The sequence below is a fragment of the Staurois parvus genome, unplaced genomic scaffold (genome assembly GCF_062004578.1).
Source record: "Staurois parvus isolate SC_StPar_1 unplaced genomic scaffold, SC_StPar_1.0 ptg000786l, whole genome shotgun sequence".
Classification (NCBI taxonomy): domain Eukaryota; kingdom Metazoa; phylum Chordata; class Amphibia; order Anura; family Ranidae; genus Staurois; species Staurois parvus.
Window position 1 is genome coordinate 170,064 of NW_028318582.1, and position 17,685 is coordinate 187,748.

At 42.7% G+C, this 17,685-nt stretch overlaps 1 protein-coding gene across 10 annotated transcripts in view; it reads left to right on the forward strand.

Annotated features, from left to right (window-relative positions):
• DOCK7 (dedicator of cytokinesis 7) overlaps positions 1–17,685 on the forward strand; it is a 278,665-nt gene that overhangs the window by 168,335 nt on the left and 92,645 nt on the right. For all 10 annotated transcript variants that reach the window (XM_089654661.1, XM_089654662.1, XM_089654663.1 and 7 more), the window contains 5 exons: positions 1,576–1,689; positions 3,458–3,628; positions 8,421–8,560; positions 9,405–9,574; positions 14,943–15,100. In XM_089654661.1, coding sequence (XP_089510787.1) covers positions 1,576–1,689; positions 3,458–3,628; positions 8,421–8,560; positions 9,405–9,574; positions 14,943–15,100 — 753 coding nt within the window. The remainder of the gene's footprint in view (positions 1–1,575; positions 1,690–3,457; positions 3,629–8,420; positions 8,561–9,404; positions 9,575–14,942; positions 15,101–17,685) is intronic.

A 17,685-nucleotide genomic window follows, 5' to 3' on the forward strand; every position in this document is an offset into this window, starting at 1 on the left:
ACGATTACATTCTGCACAAATTGTACATTATTTACTTAACCGCTTGCCTGCCGGGCACTTCTACCCCCTTCCTGCCCAGGCCAATTTTCAGCTTTCAGCGCTATCACACTTTGAATGACAATTGTGCGGTCATGCAACACTGTACCCGTATGAAATTTGTATCACTTCTTTTCACAGAGCTTTCTGTTGGTGGTTTTTAATCACCACTGAATTTTTTTTTATTTTTTGCTAAATAAAACCAAAAACACCTGAAACTTGTGAAAAAAACGCTCTTTTCTTCGTTTCTGTTATAAAAGTTTGCAAATAAATAACATTTCTTCATAAATTTAGGTCAAAATGTATTCTGCTGCATTTCTTTGATGAAAATAATAATAATTGAATTAACATTTTTTTTTCAAATGTTTCTATTATTTTTATTTTTTATTACATTTTTTTTTATTGTATTCTTTTTTTGCCTGTATTGGTTTCAGTATTGGGCTGTATTTGAATATTTTCCATTTCAGACTTTTATTAACCACTTCCCGTCTGGCTGTTGTATATAAACGGCCAGACGGTGGCAGTACAGGGTCGGGTGGCTGTTTATAAATGACCTTCCTGCCCCTTGCTTGTGCGCACTCCCTGGGAGCGCGCAGCACCGCAATCTGGTGCCTGCTGTGTCCTCGGAACACAGTGGAACACCGATCGTCTTACAGGACCTCTGTGCGATGTCCCGATCATGTGATCACTGATTGGCCGATCAGTGATCACATGCAGAGTAGTAAGCAAGACATCATTGCTTACTACGTGTGAAATCTGTGAATGATCACAGAGATCACATGGTACAAGGCTATTCACAACCATGTGACAAGCTGTGACCAATCACAGCTCACACAGGAGTTCTCAATGGCTGCAAGAATGCAGCCAAAGAGAAGGAGAAATGATTGCTTTTACAGCCTTTATGGGTGTAAAAGCAATCAGTGTCCAAAAAAAAAAAAATCTTCTTCACCCCCCACAAGTAGTACAGTGTCACTATGGTGACACTCTACTGCTAGGGTAACAGTATGTAAAAAAAAAACCCATAAATAATAATATAAAAAAATAAAATAAAAATGTAAAAAAAATGTTTAAAAATTATAATTTTTGGTTATAAACTAATTTGGGTTATTTTTTTTTTACTAAAAAGATAACGGAATAAATTTTGGCCAAGAATTATGATGAAATATTATTTATTTGCAAAATGTTATAAGAAAAACACTTTCTTTCAAAATTTTTGGACTTTTTCATTTACATAGCAAAAAAATAAAAATTCCAGCGGTGAATAAATACCACCAAAATAAAGCTTTATCTGTCTCAAAAAAATGCTAAAAAATTCATATGGGTACAGTGTTGCATGACTGCGCAATTGTCATTCAAAGTGTGATAGCACTGAAAGCTGAAAATTGGCCTGGACAGGAAGGGGGTGAAAGTGTCCGGACTGGAAGTGGTTAAGTGAAGAAAAACCAAGCACAATCTGGTGTGACCAAAGCCTTTCTATCATGCCATGTACAGGATGAATGATTGATTGGATATGCTTCCTGTCTTCTTTTTTTCCCCTAGGATACAGAAATGGTAGAGAGGCTCAATGTCAGCTTGGCTTTCTTCCTCAATGACCTCCTGTCTATCATGGACAGAGGCTTCGTTTTCAGCCTCATTAAAGCCTATTTCAAGCAGGTAACCCCAATACAATATTGCACTGTTCTCCTCTCCTAACTGGACAGTTAGTCCCCTTGTCCTCCACAGCAGTATGGGGTGCTTTCCAGGGAGCCCGTCTGCCCTCTAATGCTGTAACTGTGATAAATAGAACGTCGCGCCATCAATGACGTCACTGGATAAAACCTTATCAGGGTGAAATGTGTCAATGAAGGTGTCCACAGGGCAAGGACTCGCTGGTGTCTATTTGTGGTTGAATAACATTTTACCAAGCGAGGTCATTGATGTGCGTCTTCTATTCATCACAGTTATGGACATCCATATTCGTATATATCTACACACGCCTGATGTTTCAGTTCTGGGCAGCTCCACCCGGGTTCAATTATTGTCGTCTTTTTACACAAACACACTTGTGTACACTGATGCAACACCTCCTACGTTCAGGGACCCAGACCAGCAGAAGGCCGATGGACCAATAATACTAGAGTATATGTAAGTTCGTCCAAGACCGGTCAAAGGTTGTGCAGCTCCAACACGAAGCTGGGGAAGCTCGATACAAACTGTAGTGGAGAACAGAAACAGAGCACACCAACCTTGTGCATTACCTCAGTAAACCATTTGTGGATTTATTGATTTAAGAGATATACTCACAAAAGTAGCAATATAACAGGCATATAGAATCCAAAGACGAATCATAGGATAAGGAGACATGTGCGAATCCCATTGGAAGGGGAGGCTCTTAGAGTGAATGTGACACGTTTCGAAGGAGGGTCTCTTCTTCGTCAGAGCATCGAAACGTCAGATGGGATTTGCACGTGTCTTGCCAGCGGTGGACCTGCCAATTCTGGTGTTCAATGGCAAATGCCAATCGAGCTCTATGGTGCCGGGCAGTGAGCACAGGGCCCACTAGAGGACGTCGGGCCCTCAGGCCACCCTCATGAAGTCTGTTTCTGATTGTTTGGTCAGAGACAATCACACCAGTGGCCTGCTGGAGGTCATTTTGTAGGGCTCTGGCAGTGCTCATCCTGTTCCTTCTTGCACAATACCGGTCCTGCTGATGGGTTAAGGACCTTCTACAGCCCTGTACAGCTCTCCCAGAGTAACTGCCTGTCTCCTGGAATCTCCTCCATGCTCTTGAGACTGTGCTGGGAGACACAGCAAACCTTCTGGCAATGGAACGTATTGATGTGCCATCCTGGAGGAGTTGGACTGCCAATGCAACCTCTGTAGGGTCCAGGTATGGCCTCATGCTACCAGTAGTGACACTGACCCTAGCCAAATGCAAAACTAGTGAAATACAGTCAGAAAAGATGAGTAGGGAAAAAAATGGCAGTAGCCTCCACCTGTAAAACCATTCCTGTTTTGGGGGTCATTCTCATTGTTGCCCGTTTAGTGTACTTGTTGTTAATTTCATTAACACCACAGCAGCTGAAACTGATGAACAGCCCCCTCTGCTACTTACCTGACCAGATCAATATCCCAGGGGTTTGACGATGCTATAATCTGATTAAAAAGTGTTCCTTTAATATTTTGGAGCACAGTGTGTAATTAATTTTGCAAAGGTGTGTCTGTTCCAGAGCAGGAATGGGGATGTCTAAATGACGTTTATGTGGAAAAGGAGTGATCAAGGCAATAATGGATTCCTTGAGGGTTACCGTGATGGTTAGGATGAGGGGTTTAAAGCAATATTCTACTTGATTTATATTTACAAATGATAGAATTTCATTTTGTTGGGTGGGGCAGTTTGTAATTTCTTAGGATCACACTGACTTGTGTTTCTCGTTTCCAGGTATCATCAAAACTGTATCAGCTGCCTAACCCAAGCATCCTGGTCTCCTTGCGGCTGGACTTCTTGCGTATCATCTGCAGTCATGAGCACTATGTCACTTTAAATTTGCCATGTGGCTTACTGACTCCTCCATCTTCCCCTTCACCTTCAGTGTCTTCTGCCACTTCCCAGGTGAGAAAACAGTATAGTATACTCACCAAGCAATTTATTAGGAATGCCAGGTCGGGCCTACCTTTGCTCTAAAAACTAGTGAATAAGTCATCTTTATACACACAAACCCTAGAGATATTGGTAGCGCGGGAATTATTTTTTGTTATGAGCTACCATAACCTTTCTGGCCAATCTCCTCTGACTTCTCTCATCAACAAAGTGTTTCTGTTCACAGAGATGTCACTCACAGGATGTTTTCTCATTTTTCACACTATTGTGAGTAAACTCTAGAGCAGACATTCTCAGCCGTGGTTCTGTGGGATTCTAGGGTTCCTCCAGAGGTTGCTAGGAGCTCCTTGAGCTGTAGATGATTGACCTTTAAGTTGATGGTGCCTACATAGTTCCTAGACCAGTGTTTCTCAACCTTTTTTCAGTCAAGGCACCCTTTAAAATTATGGACAGTCCTGAGGCACCCTCTAAAATTATGGACAGTCCCGAGGTACCCTCTAAAATTATGGACAGTCCCGAGGCACCCTCTAAAATTATGGACAGTCCCGAAGCACCCTCTAAAATTATGGGCAGTCCCGAGGCACCCTCTAAAATTATGGACAGTCCCTAGGCACCCTCTAAAATTATGGACAGTCCCGAAGCACCCTCTAAAATTATGGACAGTCCCGAGGCACCCTCTAAAAATATGGACAGTCCTCAGGCACCCTTTAAAACTATAGACAGTCTTGAGGCACCCTTTAAAATTATGGACAGTCTTGAGGCACCCTTTAAAATTATGGACAGTCTTGAGGCACCCTTTAAAATTATGGACAGTCTTGAGGCACCCTTTCAAATTATGGACAGTCTTGAGGCACCCTTTCAAATTATGGACAGTCTTGAGGCACCCTTTCAAATTATGGACAGTCTTGAGGCACCCTTTCAAATTATGGACAGTCTTGAGGCACCCTTTCAAATTATGGACAGTCTTGAGGCACCCTTTCAAATTATGGACAGTCTTGAGGCACCCTTTCAAATTATGGACAGTCTTGAGGCGCCCTTTCAAATTATGGACAGTCTCGAGGCACCCTTTCAAATTATGGACAGTCTCGAGGCACCCTTTAAAATTATGGACTGTCTCGAGGCACCCTTTAAAATTATGGAAAGTCTTGAGGCACCACATTCTAAAATGTGGAAAACTATTCTAATAGTTTTATATAACGCAGCAACATCCACACATGTAGGACACCCAACATTATTCTTTCAAAGCAAATACACTTTTGCACACTGGTACAGACTAGTATTCCTATGTTTCTCTTCTCCCTCAGTTTTTCTCCATCACTGAGCTAATGTAACCCCAGCACTGACAGAGAGGGGCAGGGGAGGGGCAAACTAGGATGGTGTGCAGGCAGCTTACATCCTCCTTATCAACTGATGTCATTTGGTTGTCAGGACACTGACGGCTAGAAGGTCGTAATGGTGCGCAATGAAAACCTGTGGCTTTAAAAGGCAGGCTTGTTCCACCCGCTGGCCTGTATACAAATTTTGGGCAGTTTTTAGACATTTTGCCAAGGCACCCCTGAAGAAACCTCAAGGCACCCGGGTTGAGAGGCTGTCCTAGACCATGCCACTTGGCAATGCCAGTGGCATGACACCACATGTCTCCACCAAAACAAAAACACTATAATATCAATGTGCAGCGCTAATTAAAATGTGTGTTATAATCAATGATGTATATACAAAAAATCACCAGCGCCAAAAAAATGTGAAATAATTCCTAAATAAATGCTGCTGCTCATTAGTGTAAACACCAAAAAAATATAATAAAACATCAAACAGCGCAAATAAATACAATAAATAATAAAAAAAGAAGTAATCCAAAAAGCACTTTACATACATTAAAAATAAAAATTAAAATATAATATTTTGTATATAAATTAAATAGAATAGTCCCACTCCAAATTATTAGGATGAATAAGGTGAGTAAAATACAGTTGAAAATCCTTATCCAAAAAGACCCTTGACCCGTGTTCACACCGTGTTAGTGCTCTGATCACATACCGCACTCACCAGATACTGGTGAAAAAAACGCCTTATTTTTGAGGTTTTTTTGGAATCCTAGACCCAATCAATACATCCTACAAACACCAGGTTTAAATGGACTTCCCCTACTGCGGGTAGGATATATGCCTTAGACCTCCAAAACATAATATAAACTAGCCTCCAACCTCCAGGATCAACAGAAATCACTGCCACCAGCTCCACCACCGGAAGTAAATGATGTGAACACGGGTCAAGGGTCTTTTTGGATAAGGACTTTTCAACTGTATTTTGCTCACCTTATTCATCCTAATAATAATAATTATATTAAAATTTTTATTTTTATGTATTATACGTTCTTTTTGAATTATTTCTTTTTTTTATTATTTATTGTATTTTATTTGCGCTGTTTGATGTTTTATTATATAATCAGTGATGACCAATGTGATAGTAAAAGAGAAAGGAAACATCATAAAAAAAAAATCGAGAATAGTGAATACTCCAATGAAGAAACAAAATGGACGATATAACAAATGAAAATTATATACAGTGGGGCAAAAAAGTATTTAGTCAGCCACCAATTGTGCAAGTTCTCCCACTTAAAAAGATGAGAGAGGCCTGTAATTGGCATCATAGGTAGACCTCAACTATGAGAGACAAAATGAGAAAACAAATCCAGACAATCACATTGGCTGATTTGGAAAGAATTTATTTGCAAATTATGGTGGAAAATAAGTATTTGGTCACCTACAAACAAGCAAGATTTCTGGCTCTCACAGACCTGTACCTTCTTCTTTAAGAGGCTCCTCTGTCCTGCACTCATTACCTGTATCAATGGCACCTGTTTGAATTTGTTATCAGTATAAAAGACACCTGTCCACAACCTCAAACAGTCACACTCCAAACTCCACTATGGTGAAGACCAAAGAGCTGCCGAAGGACACCAGAAACAAAATTGTAGACCTGCACCAGGCTGGGAAGACTGAATCTGCAATAGGCAAGCAGCTTGGTGTGAACAAATCAACTGTGGGAGCAATAATTAGAAAATGGAAGACATACAAGACCACTGATAATCTCCCTCGATCTGGGGCTCCACGCAGGATCTCACGCCGTGGGGTCAAAATGATCACAAGAACGGTGAGCAAAAATCCCAGGACCACACGGGGAGACCTAGTGAATGACCTGCAGAGAGCTGGCACCAACGTAACAAAGGCTACCATCAGTAACACACTACGCCGCCAGGGACTCAGATCCTGCAGTGCCAGACGTGTCCCCCTGCTTAAGCCAGTACATGTCCGGGAAGTTTGCTAGAGAGCATTTGGATGATCTAGAAGAGGATTGGGAGAATGTCATATGGTCAGATAAAACCAAAATAGAACTGTTTGGTAGAAACACAACTCGTCGTGTTTGGAGGAGAGAGAATGCTGAGTTGCATCCAAAGAACACCATGCCTACTGTGAAGCATGGGGGTGGCAACATCATGCTTTGGGGCTGTTTCTCTGCAAAGGGACCAGGACGACTGATCCATGTACAGGACAGAATGAATGGGGCCATGTATCGTGAGATTTTGAGTGCAAACCTCCTTCCATCAGTAAGGGCATTGAAGATGAAATGTGGCTGGGTCTTCCAACATGACAATGATCCCAAACATACCGCCCGGGCAACGAAGGAGTGGCTTCATAAAAAGCATTTCAAGGTCCTGGAGTGGCCTAGCCAGTCTCCAGATCTGAACCCCATAGAAAACCTTTGGAGGGAGTTGAAAGTCCGTGTTGCCCAGCGACAGCCCCAAAACATCACTGCTCTAGAGGAGATCTGCATGGAGGATGGGCCAACATACCAGCAACAGTGTGTGCCAACCTTGTGAAGACTTACAGGAAACGTCTGACCTCTGTCATTGCCAACAAAGGATATATAACAAAGTATTGAGATGAACTTTTCATATTGACCAAATACTTATTTTCCACCATAATTTGCAAATAAATTCTTTCCAAATCAGCCAATGTGATTGTCTGGATTTGTTTTCTCATTTTGTCTCTCATAGTTGAGGTCTCCCTATGATGCCAATTACAGGCCTCGCTCATCTTTTTAAGTGGGAGAACTTGCACAATTGGCGGTGACTAAATACTTTTTTGCCCCACTGTAAGTCCTCTAAATATCATAATAGTCCCAAAAATAGTGATGATTAAATCCGCAAAATGTAGTGACTTCTGTGACTTCCGCACTGCACCTCCATCATAATGCACTCATTAGAAGGAAGTAGCAAGCAAGCCCAATGACACTAAGGGGTGTTCCTGCTTGTTCCTCCTGCCGGTGACCCAGATGATCTCTACAGAAGCCAGTGATACACCAAATGAACAATCAAAAGTAGAGTAGCCAAGTCTCCATCTCCAGCCCACAGTGAACCAAGGAAAAGGATTCCTCCTAGAAGGCAAGCTCATAGACCGAGCCCGGAGACAGTATCATATAGTGTAGTATGTTTTATTAAAAAAATAGCAACCACGTGGAGCATAAAATCATCAATGGATAAAAAGCACTTACAAAGATGGCCGCCGGACCATCACGTGGACATGGCGGCATGACGTCAGCACATAGGCTCCTCCCTAGGAAATGTTAAGCTTTCCATAAAGCTACGGCTTATAATATCTGGGGATCATTGATTTGATTATTTTAGCAGAAATCAAAGTGTTGTACTAGGCGCTAACTAATTTTGGTCGGGTTTACTATACTTTTGTGTTCTGTAGCTTTTCCCCCTAAGTTTCCTATTTTTTTATTTTTTTCCCATTAACAGAGTTCTGGGTTTTCAACCAATATCCAGGATCAAAAGATTGCAAATATGTTTGAACTGTCAGTTCCCTTTCGGCAGCAGCACTACCTGGCTGGTCTCGTCTTGACTGAACTGGCTGTCATCTTGGATCCAGAGGGTGAAGGGTGAGCTATGGGGGCAATTCACTAATCGCTGCTTTTTTAAATGCCGTGTTTAGTAATTGGGTGGAAATATGGGTTACCTAGTTTTAAATTTATGACTACAAACCCTTGCCCTTTTTATCCCTAAGGGCTCATTTAGACTTGTTGGGGTTTTATAAAAAATGTGTTTGAGCCTCCTTTTTATATAAAGTTATACAAAGTATACAAACTGCACCTCCAACTGCCTTCTTTTAAAGAAGACTACAGGACCATTCTTGAAGCGCAGAGCTACTTATGCATGCGCAGTGGGCACCCGGCTGTGAAGCCGCAAGCAGTCAGAGCCGGGTGCCCACTCTGAAGATGCCGGCCTCCTGGAATACAGGACGGCCGGTGAAACGGGCTCCGGGGGACACACCACAGGACTGAGGGACAGTTTTTGTAGATGCTGACTTTTAGTTTTTTGACAGGTGAGTGGAAGTCCACTTTAAGCTGCAAGGGCAGGGCAGATGTTCAAATGCCCTAGTTGTGATGCTTTGTTCCTAGGGGGTGGGGGCACCCCCTGTTTTGTTTTTGTTTTTTTGTTTTCTTTTTGTTTTTTTGGTTTGTTTTTTTTTTTACAGGCTTGAGAACCATTTGTCATGCACTATATTTTCTCTTATTAATATCTGCTCTTAGCATTAAGCATAGTAGTTGCATCAGCAGTGAGCTGAAGTTTCAGATCGGAATCGGTGTGAACACTGGCCGGTTCTATACGTGCCCCGGGGTTAACGGAGAACATGAAACTATTTAAATATTGTTTAGTGCTTAGTTAGACTGTTGTATTTGCTCTGCCAGTGATAACTAACCGTGGTTACAAAACTCCTCTCAGGTTGTTTGGATTGCATAAGAAAGTGATCAATATGGTACACAACTTGCTATCTACTCACGACTCCGATCCCCGCTATGCTGATCCTGAGGTAAAGGCCCGAGTGGCCATGCTGTACCTTCCTTTGATTGGCATTGTCATGGAGACCGTCCCCCAGCTGTATGATTTCACAGGTACGTTACCAGGTCATCGGCCTCGGCATGCTCCCAGAATCCTCTATGGCGAGTTCTTCTTTGCAAGATAAGATCTACGTATGTATATATGTGGTGTAAAGCTGTCCTGACTCCCAGTGTCCTACTGCTCTCTTGCTGCCACCTACTTTCTTTTTATATAATTATTCATTGATGTTTCATACATTTAAAGGCTAATCTTGCCCTTGTCAATCAATCAATCAATCAATCAATAATGCACATATTTTTGCAGGGGAAAAAAAGTGCATTTAATATTTTGTTCACAGGAGCCTGCAGAGCATTGCACCCATGATCAGTGGATCACGGGTGAAATGTCAGGCTCCTGCAGACAATGCCTTGCTGCTCTGGGCCTGTACCTCTGTATGGGGTGCCAGTTTCAGAGCTGCAGGAAGTGTTGATGGACTAAAAACGTGCTGATTAGTATGCTCACAGTCCGTTCAGAACTACAAGCGTCTACCACAATGGCAGACAGGACTTGTAGTTTCCCCGCAGTCACGGGAGGGGGTGAAGGGAACATGTGCTGGATCGCGGTAAATGTTACACCCTAAATGCAGAGGTAACGTGTTCCAAAGGTGAACTGACCCTTTAAACCAGTGGTCTCCAAACTGCGGCCCGAGGGCTGGATGCAGCCCTTTGCTAGCCTTTATCCGGACCTTGGGGCACTATTCCTAACACTGACACCAAAAGTGGGGTGTAATTCCCCCAACTGACACCAGCAATGGGACACTATACTTCGCACTAATATCAATGATGGGGCTCTATTCCATCCACTAACCTCAATGATGGGGCACTATTCCATCCACTAACATCAATGATGGGGCCCTATTCCATCCACTAACATCAATGATGGGTCCCTATTCCATCCACTAACATCAATGATGGGGCCCTATTCCATCTACTAACATCAATTATGGGGCCCTATTCTGTCTACCAACCTCAATGATGGGGCCCTATTCTATCTACCAACCTAAATGATGGGGCCCTATTCCATCCACCACCCTCAATGATGGGGCCCTATTCCATCCACCAACCTCAATGATGGGGCCCTATTCCATTCACCAACCTAAATGATGGGGCCCTATTCCATCCACCACCCTCAATGATGGGGCCCTATTCCATCCACCACCCTCAATGATGGGGCCCTATTCCATCCACCACCCTCAATGATGGGGCCCTATTCCATCCACCAACCTCAATGATGGGGCCCTATTCCATCCACCAACCTCAATGATGGGGCCCTATTCCATCCACCAACCTCAATGATGGGGCCCTATTCCATTCACCAACCTCAATGATGGGGCCCTATTCCATTCACCAACCTCAATGATGGGGCCCTATTCCATTCACCAACCTGAATGATGGGGCCCTATTTCATCCACTAACCTCAATGATGGGGCCCTATTCCATTCACCAACCTCAATGATGGGGCCCTATTCCATTCACCAACCTCAATGATGGGGCCCTATTCCATTCACCAACCTGAATGATGGGGCCCTATTTCATCCACTAACCTCAATGATGGGGCTCTATTCCATCCACTAACATCAATTATGGGGCCCTATTCTATCTACCAACCTCAATGATGGGGCCCTATTCCATCCACCAACCTCAATGTTGGGGCCCTATTCCATCCACCACCCTCAATGATGGGGCCCTATTCCATATACCAACCTCAATGATGGGGCCCTATTCCATTCACCAACCTGAATGATGGGGCCCTATTTCATCCACTAACCTCAATGACGGGGCTCCATTCCAACCATTAACTTCAATGATAGGGCCCTATTCCATCCACTAACCTCAATGATGGGGCCCTATTCCATCCACTAACATCAATGATGGGCCAATATTCCTTCCAGTGATAGCAATAATGGGTCCCTATTCCATTAACTAACCTCAATGATGGGGGTCCATTCCATCCACTAACCTCAATGACGGGGCTCCATTCCATCCATTAACTTCAATGACGGGGCCCTATTCCATCCACTAACCTCAATGATGGGGCCCTATTCCATCCACTAACCTCAATGATGGGTCCCTATTCCATCCACTAACCTCAGTGATGGGTCCCTATTCCATCCACTAACCTCAGTGATGGGTCCCTATTCCATCCACTAACCTCAGTGATGGGTCCCTATTCCATCCACTAACCTCAGTGATGGGTCCCTATTCCATCCATTAACCTCAATGATGGGTCCCTATTCCATCCACTAACCTCAGTGATGGGTCCCTATTCCATCCATTAACCTCAATGATGGGGCCCTATTCCATCCACTAACCTCAATGATGGGGCCCTATTCCATCCACTAACCTTAATGATGGGTCCCTATTCCATCCATTAACCTCAATGATGGGTCCCTATTCCATCCACTAACCTCAATGATGGGCCAATATTCCTTCCAGTGATCGCACTCCTCCTCCTCCTACTGACCACAGGCACTATGCAACTGAACACCACACCCGAGACCTTGTTTATTCTCACTGATGGTGGCTCTGAGACTTTTTCTACCCCCCGCTGGCCACAATCCGGCCCCCCTAAAGTCTGAAGGACAGTAAACTGGCCCTTTATTTGGAAAGTTTGGAGACCCCTGCTTTAAACCGTTCTAAATTTAACTCAGCATAATTAGTTGTGTCTAAAAGATCTCACATAAGAAGAATTTGATCTTTTAGATTCCTGACTGTCCTAGAGAGAAGTATCGCATACAACAAATGATTAAATTTCTTTTATTTGCAAAGGACACAGTTTACAATTTAAACACAAGAACAAAGTCTGCATTGACAAATGTTACCGGATTATCGGTGATCTGACTGCGAGGTATGACAAAGATGCAGCCTGAAGTATCTTTAAAGAGGAGATCAAAAACACACATTGCTCACTTGCTCATTTCCGAGTTTATATTGGCTGCCACATGGAAAAGTGCAACCATTTGTATTAGGGGATTAGCCTTACTAACATATAGGATGCTAAAAAGAAAACATGAATGTCAGAACAAGCACAAAACTAAACAAAGATAGCACAACCCAAATGTGACTAACCTGTTGTCACGTACCTGACCAGAGGCTGCAATAGAGAGGGGGCTCCCCTTACGGCTAAGTGCAGTGCGCCCCTGGAGGTGGAAACAGGAGGTGCAGTGCCCAAAAGAAGCATGGGTTGCCAGTGGTGTTGCTGCTTGGAAAAGCCTGATGAGATTGGAACCTATGGGTGCTCTAGTTGCAGGTTGAGTTTCTCCAGAGAACATGTGGATCCTGGAGGATGGGTAGAGTAGTCAGTAGCCAGAGCCAGGATCAATATGGAACTGCAGACAAGAGCAACGTTAGGATCAAGCCGGGGTCATACACAGAGTAGCAGCAGACAGGAGCAAGGTCAGGATCAAGCCAGGGTCATACACAGAGTAGCAGCACACAGGACGGTCAGGAGCAAGGCGGGGTCATACACAGAGCAGCAGACAGGAACAAGGTCAGGATCAAACTGGGTCAGTAATGGGTAATCAGCAGTAAACTCAGGAACGGGAGGGGCTGACGATAATCCAGCAATCACTGACAGAGCTACAGTCCTTATAAAGGCCACTGAGTGTCAGCATTTAGTGCACCCTGCGTGTGCCGGTGCGTTTTCGTGCACAGGAATGCATTACGTGTCGCCCGCTTATGTGCATGCGCACTTCTTTGCGCGAATTGGTGTGGCCATTGCGCATTGGCGCATTTGCCGAGGCTTCCTCGTCTTTTCCTCTGACACCTGTATCAAGAGGAGAACAGAAAACACGGGTGGTTCACTTGCTCATTCCAGTGGTTCACTTGCTCATTCCAAGTTTTATGTGAGCTTGTTGGTTGTTAGTCTCCTGAAGTCACACTACAAATCATTAGAGCTCCCTCTAGCAGCAGCCTAGCAATAGCATTACTGGGAGATTTATTTTACTTGCTACACAAACATTGAGTCCATTTGAGCAGTCAGAATTCTTAAGCCCTGATGAAGGGGAGGAATGTATTTTGGTCCCCAAAACATGTTGGATGATCTTGATCAAACAGAACAGGACACAGGCAAAGTATTCATAGATCTTGGGTTATAAACTCCTGCCTTCAGGTGATCGGATGCTGGCAAAGCTTTGAGGACATGCCCCACCTGAGCGGCTCCCCTATAACTACCCCACTCCACTTTGAGTCCTACTTTTTTCCATTGTCCTATGGTGAGGGACCTTTCCTCCCTTGCAGAGGAATAACTCTTAGCGTAACCCGTTTATAATTTTAATATTTTTTATTTTATCTTCAGATTCTTCAATCATCTTCACTGCCTTATAAAGTTTGTCAGATGCTTATTGCAGACTTACATATCCAACCAAAAGTACCAACGTACTATAGCTGGCAGTACACTACACAATTTTCCTGTTCAATTTCCTTTAGATTTACCTTCAGCTATGTAGTGCAATAACCGGCCTGATTGCATACAAATTCAAAGTGTGCAAAGCATACAAAGTGTTTAGGTTTGACCTCATATTACAGGTGTTCCCATAGGAATGCATTGAAAACCAATTAATCCGTTCCACATTTTAAAAAAAAGTTGCTGTCACTATAGGTCAGTGCCGGTTTTTAAATGTAATTACAGGCTTTTGTTCTTCACTATAGCTCACAGAATCAGCTGTCACTTTCCCCCCCAGAAAGAAAGTTCCCTATTAGTTTAGAGTTAAAAGAAACAATGTTTCCTTTTCGTTTATTTCCGGAGTTAAAAGAAACAATGTTTCCTTTTAGTTTCTTAAAAGAAACAAAGTTTCCTTTAGCTTTGGGGAAAGTGACAGCTAATTCTGTGAGCTATAGTGAAGAAAAAAAAAAAAAGGAAATTGCATTTAAAAACCGGCACCGACATACACTTCGTATTGTGAAAAAAAATTTGTTAAAAATTTGTAAACCGAGGCGTTGTTTTCAATGGATTTTCATTCGCAAACCAAAATTTACTTTAACCGAGGCGTTCGTAAACCGAGGTACACCTGTATATGATATTTTAAACACAAATTGATTTGGAGTGGGACTGACTTTTTATTATTTTTTATAAATTTTTTTTGCAGTGTGTATTTATATATTTTTACATATTTTATGTACACCAGTATATGTTTTTTTCAAATCTAAAGGAAAAGAGAATTGCATAATATATGGACAGCCTTCTGCTCCCCTAGGATTCCTCAGATTCATCCCATGCCCTTCCTTCCCACACTAAACATGTCCACACTCGTTTAATGATTGATCTTGTTACTATAATATTTCCATCCTGTATTTGAACATTCGAAGCATACCGGTTATTTTCAGTCCTTTGCAGTAATTAAGCAACGCTCATAACTGGAGAGGGAATATTCTGTTTTGGCAGAGTCTCACAACCAGCGAGGAAGGCATACCGCTACCTCCGGAGAGGACCATGATAGCGAGGGCGGGAATATGATCAGCCAAACTGTGGCCATGGCCATAGCTGGGACGTCTTCGGTGCCGCAGCTGACAAGGCCCAGCAGCTTCATGTTGACTTCACAGGTACCATATTCTGTATCAGGCTTGACCTAGAGCTCTATATATAGATTTTTTATTTATTTCAGGTACTTGTATATCGCCGTCAATTTACGCAGCGCTTCACATATATATATTTATAGTTACATACAGTGGGGATCGAAAGTTTGGGCACCCCAGCTAAAAATTTGTATTAATGTGCATAAAGAAGCCAAGGAAAGATGGAAAAATCTCCAAAAGGCATCAAATTACAGATTAGACATTCTTAAAATATGTCAACAAAAGTTAGATTTTATTTCCATCATTTACACTTTCAAAATAACAGAAAACAAAAAAATGGCGTCTGCAAAAGTTTGGGCACCCTGCAGAGTTAATATCTTGTACTGCCCCCTTTGGCAAGTATCACAGCTTGTAAACGCTTTTTGTAGCCAGCCAAGAGTCTTTCAATTCTTGTTTGAGGTATCTTTGCCCATTCTTCCTTACAAAAGTCTTCCAGTTCTTTGAGATTTCTGGGCTGTCTGTCACGCACTGCTCTTTTAAGGTCTATCCATAGATTTTCAATTATGTTGAGGTCAGGAGATTGTGAAGGCCATGGCAAAACCTTCAGTTTACGCCTCTTGATGTAATCCCCCGTGGATTTCGAGGTGTGTTTAGGATCATTATCCATTTGTAGAGGCCATCCTCTCTTTAACTTCAGCCTTTTCACAGATGGCATCAAGTTAACATCCAAAATTTGCTGAAATTTTATTGAATCCATTTTTCCTTCTACTCGTGAGATGTTCTCTGTGCCACTGGCTGCAACACAACCCCAAAGCATGATTGATCCAACCCCATGCTTAACAGTTGGACAGAGGTTCTTTTCATTAAATTCTGCGCCCCTTCTTCTCCAAACGTACCTTTGCTCATTCCGGCCAAAAAGTTCAATTTTAACCTCATCGGTCCACAGAACTTGTTTCCAAAATGCATCAGGCTTGTCTATATGTTCATTTGCAAAGTTCAAACGATGATTTTTGTGGTGAGGACGTAGAAGAGGTTTTCTTCTGATGACTCTTCCATGAAGACCATATTTTTACAAGTATCTCTTTATAGTGGAATAGTGTACCACAACTCCAGTGTCTGCCAGATCTTTCTGGAGGGATCGTGCAGTCAAACGTGGGTTTTGAATTGTTTTTCGTGAGAAAAACAATTCAAAACCCACGTTTGACTGCACGATCCCTCCAGAAAGATCTGGCAGACACTGGAGTTGTGGTACACTATTCCACTATAAAGAGATACTTGTTCTGTCTGATATTTTTCTTGGTCTTCCAGATCTTGCTTTAACTTCCACTGTTCCTGATGACTGCCATTTCTTAATTACATTCCGAACAGAGGATATTGACATCTGAAAATGCTTTGCTATCTTCTTATAGCCTTCTCCAGCTTTGTGAGCGTCAACTATTTTCAGTTTCAGTTTTCTAGACAACTGCTTAGAAGAACCCATGGTGCTGATTGTTGGGGCAAGGTCAGATGAGTCTGGGCATTTAAAACCTTTGAGATTGACATCACCTGGTCTTCCCAGAAGATGATTGAGAACAATCCATGACACTGGCAGGTCTCAGTTTGGCAAAGGGGGCAGTGCATGCTATAAATTCTGCAGGGTGCCCAAACTTTTGCAGACGCCATTTTTTTGTTTTCTGTTATTTTGAAAGTGTAAATGATGGAAATAAAATCTAACTTTTGTTGACATATTATAAGAATGTCTAATCTGTAATTTGATGCCTTTTGGAGATTTTTCCATCTTTCCTTGGCTTCTTTATGCACATTAATACACATTTTTAGCTGAGGTGCCCAAACTTTCGATCCCCACTGTAGTTAGTCTGGCTGAAAAAAGACAAAAGTCCATCCAGTTCAACCATTAAAAAAAAAAAATTTTTTATAATCCTACACCCACAGTTAATCCAGAGGAAGGCAAAAAAATCCAGAGGAATATTGTACATTCACATCAGTCCCTAACCCTCAAGGGGCGTACAATCTAAGGTCCCTAACTCACATTCATACGTACACATACTAGGGCCAATTTAGACAGGAGCCAATTCACATACCAGCATGCCTTTGGAGTGTGGGAGGAAACCGGAGTACCTGGAGGAAACCTGCACAGGGAGAACATGCAAACTCCAGACAGGTGGTGCCGTGGTTGGTATTTGAACCAGCGACCCCGGTACTGCCAGGCAGAAGTGCTAACCATTAGGCCACTGTGCTGCCCCGATTATATATTTCTCCGAGGCTTGTTCATTTGACCCTCTTTCACATGGGCAATAAAAACAGACACGGTTTTACCACCAACTGACTTCCCACCTAAAGCTGTGACAAATTTAATGCTGCATGCCCAGTTGATAGGTGCCACTGCCAGTCGGATCATATCCCCCCCTTATGTATTATACATGGAGATCATATCCCCCCCTTATGTATTATACATGGTGATCATATCCCCCCTTATGTATTATACATGGAGATCATATCTCCCCTTATGTATTATACATGGAGATCATATCCCCCTTATGTATTATACATGGAGATCATATCCCCCCTTATGTATTATACATGGAGATCATATCCCCCCTTATGTATTATAC